Source organism: Xyrauchen texanus, chromosome 48 (assembly GCF_025860055.1).
Source record: "Xyrauchen texanus isolate HMW12.3.18 chromosome 48, RBS_HiC_50CHRs, whole genome shotgun sequence".
Lineage (NCBI taxonomy): Eukaryota > Metazoa > Chordata > Actinopteri > Cypriniformes > Catostomidae > Xyrauchen > Xyrauchen texanus.
Window position 1 is genome coordinate 17,559,320 of NC_068323.1, and position 10,719 is coordinate 17,570,038.

The 10,719-nt window shown below is 36.4% G+C and overlaps 1 protein-coding gene across 1 annotated transcript; it reads right to left on the bottom strand.

Annotated features, from left to right (window-relative positions):
- Window positions 1-233: 233 nt before the first annotated feature.
- On the bottom strand, window positions 234-2,235 carry LOC127639853 (protein PET117 homolog, mitochondrial-like). Its single transcript, XM_052122148.1, has 2 exons — window positions 2,050-2,235; window positions 234-420 (listed from the first exon to the last, which is right to left on the bottom strand). Exons 1-2 carry the CDS (start codon window positions 2,143-2,145, stop codon window positions 268-270), a joined length of 249 nt encoding a protein of 82 aa, XP_051978108.1. The 5' UTR covers window positions 2,146-2,235; the 3' UTR covers window positions 234-267.
- Between the last annotated feature and the right edge of the window lie 8,484 nt (window positions 2,236-10,719).

The following is a 10,719-nucleotide window of genomic DNA, read 5'->3' on the forward strand; positions in this document are numbered from 1 at the left end:
TTTGCGGACACATACCATGCTTGTACCATGGTATTCTTTCAAGTACTTTGGAGTACTACATACTGTATACCATGGTATTATTCCAAAGTTAGTTACCATGGTTTTATTGTGGAAACTGCAGTAGCTTTAGAATTCTGGTGAAACTATCGTTACCATGGTACTTTTGTGAAGGGCCTACCTCCGCCAAAAAGTTGAGGAAGTCAAAAGAGCTACCAGAGCAATAGTTCTTCAGCATGTAATTAAGTTGTACCTCCGTACACTGTGGGTTTATGAATTGTCTGTTCCTGCCGTTTCAGCCTCTCGTTGGTCGCGTTTGGCCACAAGCTCTCTGGTCAGCTGGATCTGCTCCTCTAGCGTGCGCAGGTTCTCGCGCTTGCGCGCCACGCGCTCCAAATCCCGCAAAACACCCTCGTGCAGCCTCTGCGAATGTGACATTTTATGAAAAATATTACTTTTCTTGCATAGTAACCATAGTTTTACCATAGTTTGTTTGTTTTTTGTAGTAAGAACAGGTAAATCATGGATAGCTCATTACCATGGCAAAATGTAAGTTTATGTAAAAAAAATACAAAATGTATTTGATATGAATAGTAGTTTTTTCACTTATTAATATACTATTAAACAATAACACCAATAATTTAATAATAAATTACTAGCTATGAATCTAAATTTATCTAAAATACCATATTTACTATGGTAAAATTTAGTTACTAGTAATAAAAATGCTTTGTGTTTACATTAGTATTAGGGATGCTCCAATCAGGATTTTAACATCTGATCTCCAATTTTCATCTCATCAATCGATGCTGATCATTTAACTTTTATCAGCAGCTCTGTCAACACTGGTTATATGTAAGCTTTCTGCTCAATGTCACTGTTAACTACATTTCCCTGTTGGTAAAACCAGTTGTTGACTAGTTTTTTGCTGTCAAAAATAATGTTGGTTGATTGAATAATCCAGTACACACAAAATATAAATGTTACTCTTTATTCTGGGCCTTAAAAACTAGTAGGCTTATACAAGCTATTCTTTACTGTATATAAGATAGTCCTAAAGAATGAGGCTTAATGTCAAACTGAAGTTGAACTGATAACCCATTGGTGTAATTACATTTAAAGTGAAACGTTTGGTTAGTTTGTCACCATTTCATTTAATTATTTGTATTCATCATTTTATTATATTTAATTTAGCAATGCATTATATTATAGTAACTAAATATTTGATATAGATTTATTAAATGAATGTTCCTTTTCATTTTGTTAATATTAGTTCCGCTTTCACTTGTTTCCGCGGGGAGTATAATAAAAACGACACGCTCTCTCGTGAAGTAAACATGTGTCACTGAAAAGTTTCTGGACACTACAGGCGTTACTGTTAATGCTGTTTGCTCAACAATCATTTAATAAAGATGTTTGAATTAAACCTCATCTTGTATTCTGCGATATTATTATGATACCTGTGCCTTGCGGAGACTGAGATGCTGCTACCGCAGATAATAATAAAAAACGCTTCACGCGGGACGTGCCAGTTTAGTGTAAATAAAGCGTTTAGTGCACGTAAGCAAACGAAATCGAACTCAGAGCACTTCTGTTACTCTAAGCATGAGAGGGAGTTGTGGAGCACAGAACCGCTCTGAAAACACTGTAACAATGCTCTAACTTAATATAGACTGGACAGAGCAGCGAAAATAAACTTTAAAGGGAGCAGACTATTTATTTAATTAAATCGCAGCCTTTGCTATTTAATAATCGCAAAAGGTCATATCGCGGTTTTTATCTCATTTCGATTAATTGAGCAGCCCTAATATATATATATATATATATATATATATATATATATATATATATATATATATATATATATATATATATATATATATATACTTAACGCATTAGGAAAAAGCACTAATATTTTCTTTTATCTTTATTTGATAAAACAGACTGTAGCGTTTATGCATATGTAAACATACATGTTGGCTTCATTAACAATTGCTCCAATTTATTTATTATAACACTTCGGCATTTAGCCTCATGTTTTTTTTTTTTTACCTGTCTCTCCCAGCTCTGCTTGATATGAACACCTGCAACCGTACTGATAGTGAGTACTATCGATAATCCCAAAACAAATTTAGAGGCCGTAGACATAGTTATGGAGCATTACTATGGTTAATAACAAGCAAGGGCACTTTGATAAAAAAAGAACGGAGCAGATTCTTGTTCTGCAGGGTTTGCAATAGGATATTATGCGCTTTACTGCCTTCTACCGGACATGAGCGGCGGTGTCTTGAATGGGAAAGATGTTGGATGTGTTCGCGATGGAATATTATCGTACTGCATACTGCGCAGTAATAACTAATTATATAGCATGTGCAATAGTACTTATTATGCAACGGTAAACATGTCAAACAGTTTACTACATGGTTGTCACATGACCTCATTGCGTTACAGCATTGCAAATTGCAATGTTTATCTTCATAGCTGCTTGCAATCTATAGGCCAACAAGTTACAAGTTTATCAACACAGAAGTCCCACATCTAGTGGAAAGACTTATAAGATTTTATCAATCTGTCACCTTTTAAACTTCATTGAATGGGCAGTGGGTTCCCTTTACATCTTTTATTAATGGATCTTTCATTAAAGGTGCACTCAGTAAGGCTTTGTTCACATAGTTTTGGACTTACACTGACAGGGGTGTGGATGCTGCATCATCTGAGCAGGAGTTTTCAGTTAACCCTTAAAAGCAAGGTAGTTTTCCCTAACACTCTTATATATTCGGGTCTTTAGAGAACTGGAACATATATCTATCAAAATTGGATAGATGTGCGTGCGTGTGTATTAGGCTACACTATTTATAAGAGATATGAGGAATACTAAAAGGGTGTGGGCACAACAAAAATAAATGGATGAGTTTCAGGGGGTGGGATGAGGTCCCGGGTCCCTAAAGACCTGAGGTGTGCATTTAAGGGTTAAAGATGCTCTTGTAAAAATTCACTCTTCACAGTCAGCCATGATGGATTAAGCTTTAAGTAACTGTGATTAAGTGAGTAGTATTCGGCTGGTCATGTGATCCTAACATGGCCACCCCCATGATGGGACCCTCTCCATGTAGAATAAAACAGCTTTATAAGGTCATTGAAATGACTGCAGTCTTCATCTCATCATGATTATACACATGTTTCAAAATTGCAATTAATTTATTTTAAGTAAAACGTATTTAATGAGAAAAAGATTACTGAGCGTACATTTTATGTAGAAATACAAAGAGTGGTTGTTTAGTGAAATATATTTTGATGGGGATTAGATGAGACTATCCAATATACTGAATATTGTGTGCTATGTAAGTATCTCTGCTACTTATCTGTTTCTTTGATTCTGTTTCTCTCCCTTATCTTTCGGTCTTTCTTTTCTCTTTCTGTCTGATTTGCTGTATCTGAATCCACAAGTCAAGAGCCAATATGTATGTTACACCTCATCCATCCTTCCCCGTTCTCTACTCTCAACTCCTCCCCCTCCTGCATAAGGGTGGTGAACTCCTCAGTAGAGTACACAATGTTCTGAACTGGACTCCAGCCTCCCGTGTGTGTGTGTGTGTGTGTGTGTGTGTGTGTGTGTGTGTGTGTGTGTGTGTGTGTGTGTGTGTGTGCGTGTGCGAGTGTGTGTGTCACATCTGAGTCAGTGGGTCATTGACAAATAAGGATGTCTGAGATTATTAAAAGAAGAAATCTTTTAAAATCTATTTTAATACACGTGCCAATTTCTTAGAAATGTAATCAACCATGTTGGTTTCATATATTTTTTAATTTTTTTAAAGTACTTTATTTCATTTTTTTATTGAAAATTAATCATTTAGTTTTCTTGGAGATATTCCATTTAACCTGAACTAACCATGCCTTTTCAAACAGATCAAAACATTTTAAAACGCAAAACATAACCCTTTTATTTGACCCCGAATCTTTTAATGGTTTTTGATGCCACTCAAATAACACACACATATATATACACTCACCTAAAGGATTATTAGGAACACCTGTTCAATTTCTCATTAATGCAATTATCTAATCAACCAATCACATGGCAGTTGCTTCAATGCATTTAGGGGTGTGGTCCTGGTCAAGACAATCTCCTGAACTCCAAACTGAATGTCAGAATGGGAAAGAAAGGTGATTTAAGCAATTTTGAGCGTGGCATGGTTGTTGGTGCCAGACGGGCCGGTCTGAGTATTTCACAATCTGCTCAGTTACTGGGATTTTCACACACAACCATTTCTAGGGTTTACAAAGAATGGTGTGAAAAGGGAAAAACATCCAGTATGCGGCAGTCCTGTGGGCAAAAATGCCTTGTTGATGCTAGAGATCAGAGGAGAATGGGCCGACTGATTCAAGCTGATAGAAGAGCAACTTTGCCTGAAATAACCACTCGTTACAACCGAGGTATGTGAAGCCACAACACGCACAACCTTGAGGCGGATGGGCTACAACAGCAGAAGACACCACCGGGTTCCACTCATCTCCACTACAAATAGGAAAAAGAGGCTACAATTTGCAAGAGCTCACCAAAATTGGACAGTTGAAGACTGGAAAAATGTTGCCTGGTCTGATGAGTCTCGATTTCTGTTGAGACATTCAGATGGTAGAGTCAGAATTTGGCGTAAACAGAATGAGAACATGGATCCATCATGCCTTGTTACCACTGTGCAGGCTGGTGGTGGTGGTGTAATGGTGTGGGGGATGTTTTCTTGGCACACTTTAGGCCCCTTAGTGCCAATTGGGCATCGTTTAAATGCCACGGCCTACCTGAGCATTGTTTCTGACCATGTCCATCCCTTTATGGCCACCATGTACCCATCCTCTGATGGCTACTTCCAGCAGGATAATGCACCATGTCACAAAGCTCGAATCATTTCAAATTGGTTTCTTGAACATGACAATGAGTTCACTGTACTAAAATGGCCCCCACAGTCACCAGATCTCAACCCAATAGAGCATCTTTGGGATGTGGTGGAACAGGAGCTTCGTGCCCTGGATGTGCATCCCACAAATCTCCATCAACTGCAAGATGCTATCCTATCAGTATGGGCCAACATTTCTAAAGAATGCTTTCAGCACCTTGTTGAATCAATGCCACGTAGAATTAAGGCAGTTCTGAAGGTGAAAGGGGGCCAAACACAGTATTAGTATGGTGTTCCTAATAATCCTTTAGGTGAGTGTATATATATATATATTAGAATAGATGCTGTTGAGTCAAACTATAAGTCTTCTATCACATTGTTACTTTTAAACAAAAACAAACAAAAAATCTTATAAAGAATAACAGTACTACTGAAGAGAGCACTTTTTTAATCTTTTAGATATAGCTGCCATCTGTCCTGTATTAGCTGGAACGTCCTGCATTTTGGCCGAAATGAAGAATCCCTTACTGTACGTCACTTGTCTCATATTTTAGTGGCGAAACTTGAGGGAGATCACCCCAAATCCCACCCCGGATGGTGGGAGAAATGTCCCAAATTGAAGCACTCAGAATGCTCAAGAATCCCTAGACAACGCAGTCACATGACAACAAAATGGCGGACATACGTTTTTAAACTCTTAAAGCTGAAGGGAATAATTTCTGCACCACCGAAAAGAATCACAAAATCTGCTGTTGATTTATCAAATAGATAGTCCTGCTCCCAAATTACTCCACTGGTTGAGTCAATATTGTTGTGTTGGGGTTGATGGGTCGTTCAAAACAAACAGAGCAATTTTTCATTGCGCAAAGAGACTTTTCAAGGATACTTATTATGCCTTTGCATTATAAGATGGTATTGGGGATTTGAAAATAAAAAAGTTATTCACTTCAGCTTTAATATTTTAATACAAAACTGCTTTACTATGTATCCCAATATTTAATATTAAACTTTTTACTTTTACAATCTCTGGACACTTACACCACTAGACATTTTTGCCATGCAAAAAAATTAAAAGAATTAAAACATTTCAGTGAAAAACTGAATTGTGTATTCAAGTCTGTTTTTTAGTTTGTTTTTATTCCATATAATTAGTATTTTTAATATATTTTTGAATAATATTAATCTGGAATAAATTTTTTTTATTATTATATATATTAATGATCCCTGTTCAGTTTCCACCAAATAGACATTCTAATGTTTATACCATTGAATGCTCTATGAGAACGCTTAAATGGATGTCTGAGTCAGGTCTTGTAGAGTCATAAGGATGAACATGCACATCTGGTGTTCTCAAGTTCCCAGCTGCTTGTCCTGTGGGGTTGCCATAAAGGTTTGTTTGATGGAGCACCCCTTGTCAGTGACAGCTAAAGCAAACATCCAGCTTTCCCAAACACAGCATTCCCAACCCACTCACCTCCGCTGCTCTGTAATTGTGCTTACCGCTGCTGGCAGCTGTGGCTGTTCCCAAAGGCTGTAAACTGGTGGAGCTTAAAGTACTTTAGCTCTTCAATTACAGTCTCATTTAGTGTGATTTTGGCGATGAGCAGAGGGAATGTTATCTCTAAAGTGTTGCAATCATTTATTGGCACATTTGTATAAACAAAGCCAAGCTGAGCTGGTATTTGGTGGTATTGAGTGGACAGGAAATTCAAACTGTCAGCCCACGCCAAACTGTCATTATTTTTATGTGGGTTTTTGTATGTTAAATAGGCAAGTTTGTAGCTATTTATACACAGCAAAAGCAACTGACTACCTTTGGACTCCTCTATCTATCTATCTGTCTATCTGTCTATATATCTGTCTGTCTGTCTGTTTGTCAGTCTGTCTGTCTGTCTGTCTGTCTGTCTATCTATCTAGCTGTCTGTCTGTCTGTCTGTCTATCTATCTAATTGCCTGTCTGTCTATCTATCTGTCTGTCTGTCTGTCTATCTATCTATCTATCTATCTACTGTATCTATCTATCTGTTTGTCTGTCTGTCTGTCTATCTATCTGTCTGTCTGTCTGTCTGTCTATCTATCTACTGTATCTATGTACCTATCTGTCTGTCTGTATATCTGTCTGTCTGCCTGCCTGCCTGTCTGTCTGTTTGTCTGTCTGTCTATCTATCTATCTACCTATCTATCTGTTTGTCTGTCTGTCAGTCTGTCTGTCTGTCTGTCAGTCAGTCTGTCAATCTGTCTGTCAGACTGTCTGTCTGTCAGTCAGTCTGTCAATCTGTCTGTCAGTCAGTCTGTCTGTCTGTCTGTCTATCTATCTATCTGTCTGTCTGTCTGTCTGTCTATCTATCTATCTAAGTTGATTTATGTCATTAAAAGTTTTGTTGACTGCTCAGCCTGATCCCGCCACCTCCTTGCCCATCCTTACCCATTACACTAACATAAACATAAAAACTAAAAAAATAAACAGACACACACACACACACACACACACACACACACAAGCTCTGCACTTCTGCGCGGATTAATCTGATGGTTTGAGGAATACAGGTGTAACCATGGTTACAGGTGATCAAAGCGAATGTCACTAACAATAACAAAACTCGCACCCTCCCCTCAAAACAAATTACAAATAAATAAATAACTAAAGGAAGACAGATATCCGAAAATATGTTAGTTTGCAGGCTCTTTTTGGTTCGAGGTTTCTTTATTTTGAAAACGGGTGATTCCCCAGAGGGTTACCTTTTTGAATGATCCGTGTGTAATGGGAGCCAGCTGTTACATGATAGTTACATGATATGTAAACCTCACTCCCCTGGCTTCAAGAGGCACACTAGCGACTGATGCTAGATACTGAAGCCTTTAGCCTCCTCATTAGTGCGCTCGCCTCCCATGTCGGCTGACGCTGGTTCGAATCCCGCTCGGAGCGGGTCAAGCAGGACCGGTTACACATGGTCAATGTTGCTAATGTGTTGTAGCTACTAGCTTTCAGATTCAAAATACTACCACTCCTATCACTGCACATAAACACGCAATATAGTTGCTCTTGGCTATCTATGCAAGTATTTCCCAAATCTGTCCCGACAGCTCTAAAATAGAAATAATTATGATAGGCTTACCATAGTGAAAAGCATTGTTTGGAAGACGGATTGATGATGTACTTGCTCATTAATGACATTTTGTTCATGTCTAACAAAAAAATCTTACATAGTGTAGCTTTAACATATAGGAATATTTGTTCATAACTTTTAGAGAATGTTAGCCAAAGTTTTGAGAACTGTTACAGTAGCTCCTAGATATGGTTCAGGTGCCTTCTTCAATGTAAGTCTATGGGATTTTTCTGCTGTTTATCGTCTCACAGACAAAAATCTGTAATTTTCTAATTTTTCTAAGCATAAGTCTGATTGCTTAAAAAAGTAATCACACACCTCTCCTTGATAAGGTGTGTGATTTGAGGTATCATTCATATCCATATCCAAACCGTATGGGAAAGTTGAATACATACTGTAGTGTAAGTGGTTTGATCAAATTTATAACCCTAAATTAAGAGCAATAGAAATAGTAGTGCTTGCTAATAATTGCTGACAATATTAACAAAACTTGTACTATATGATTGTTACCAAAGGCTATAATCCTTAGCAAACAGACAACACAGGCATTAGATCCTGTAATGACTGTGGTGAAGGATTAATCAGTAACCCTGCCCTCAGGGAGAATCTTATCTGCCTGTAGATTAGTCAAATTACTGGAATTCAGGGCTAATAATTGCATCACCTACACACGTGTGAGGGGAACATATTGGCATTGCGCATTATTGAAGTTGACTGGGAAAGATAATTGGTTCTGCAATTGCAAGCTTGCTCTTTTCCCACATTTCTCTTCCTCTTTTGCTGCCAAGCTGACATTCTGTGCTTTTTTGCAGCAATACTCATTAATTAGTGATGCTTGTTAAGGCAAGCATCACTATGAGTATTGCTCATGACTTAGGGTTAAGAATCTGAACAAAAATGTTAAACAACTTTTTTATTATATATAATTTTCTCACTCTCTAAGTCCCAACTTACAAATTCTGAAATGAGAGATGATAATCATGAACATGTGCCAATTATTTCCCACATATAAAATTGTAGTCTTTGCCAATCCAGATTTAACCAACATTTAGACAAACATATCTTAAGGATGTGAGCACCCTGTACAGAATACACTAGAAACAAATATTTTGTGGTGAAGTAAATATAACTGAATAGATTACTTTCAACACTGAACAAGTCAGTTTAAGCTTAATCAAATCTGATTTAAATGGTACTTAAATAAACACATTTTTAATCATGCCCCACACAACATCCGGAAACCATCCACAGGATTTTGGAAAAATATTTATCTTAAAAATATTAATTAAATTCTAGATTTGTACTCAATTCAAACATGTAATTCTCTAGCTTAAAAGTAAATATTATTTATGATTGTTTGTTATCTTACAATGCACCATCATGTATCAATCCTAAAGCAGAAACCATGTCATATTTATTTGCTAATTTGAGTACATTTCCCAGGAAAATAAAACAATTACATTTTATTTAACTTTTTGAAGATAGTATTTACAGCATGCAACCAGCTTTAATTATTAATGAGCTTGCATACGTTTGGTAACGTCCTGTTTTGTGAAGTTAATTTTCTTCTCAATAGTACCCTTTTATGATAAAAAAAACAAATACCTGTTGATTGTTACTATCATAGTGTTTTGTGCACCAATTGATGCGCTATCTTGCTCTGTTGAGATAACAGCTACTGTATGTATACTGTGTTTAAAGTGATACTGTTTAATAGAATACCAAACACACAGGAAAGTTAAAAATGTGAAATATTCTAATAAAATGTTCACTTAAAGTTTATTTAATTACCATTTACATCAGATTTGTACTGTTTCTGCATTTACTGATATGTAGATGACATGTTACACTTACTCATTATCTTATCAATATTATGACATGAAGTTAAGTAGATTTTACTTAATTCTTACCATTAAAATTTACTTAGAAAAAATGTGTGCAAAAAATTTACTTAAAAAAATGTAAGTACATTTTACTTGTCATTATTTTGTGTAGACCTACAGTACAGAAAACTACGTAGACAGTGTGCAAAGGTACAGTGATGACAATATTTTGAGTCCCATGCAACCTGTTATGGACCTATGGTAATGAAAATACACCTGATGGTTCTAATATTTTTTCTACACTAACAATTAAGCATCATAAAAAAGTACCACTGTACTACCTTTATTTTTTTGACATTTTATTAGCCCACCATGTTTTCTAAACCATATAGCTTTACATTTTTTTGGATATGCATCATCATAGTACCATAATATTCACTAGTGTATCATGTAAATACTATTTTACATGAATTTGGTAATCATTCACTGCAATGATATCAAAGTACCAAGGCATTACCAGTCATTGAGCACAGGTGATATTAGAATGATGATGCCTATTAAAAATAAATAAATAAATAAATAAATACATGCAGTCTATGTAGGCAGCTCACCAGTTTTTGAAATACAGCCAGAGTGTGCATATACTTCAAAAAAGTGTTTTTAAATGAAAATAATTTGTTTTGGAACAACCTCTCTTCTTTAAAAAAGTATTTTAAAGGATATCTGTTTTATACTCCACGTTTTTCATCACTTATTTTGTTTTAGCATTCGGAAGTCCCACTCAAAACTCAAAGAATCCCCCCATATGCCTCCAACTGCGTACATGCAGATATCACGCGCGACGTGATTGGTTTAAATGACTTTGATTGACAGGCTTTTAGCCAATCAGATGTCAGCGTT

What these genes read in the sequence shown, in the direction of transcription:
- LOC127639853 (XM_052122148.1), bottom strand. Translation starts at nt 2,145, where the DNA reads ATGTCTACGGCCTCTAAATTTGTTTTGGGATTATCGATAGTACTCACT. An exon ending in AGCAGAGCTGGGAGAGACAG is followed by an intron (nt 421 to 2,049) that starts GTAAAAAAAAAA and finishes TCACATTCGCAG; the next exon opens with AGGCTGCACGAGGGTGTTTT.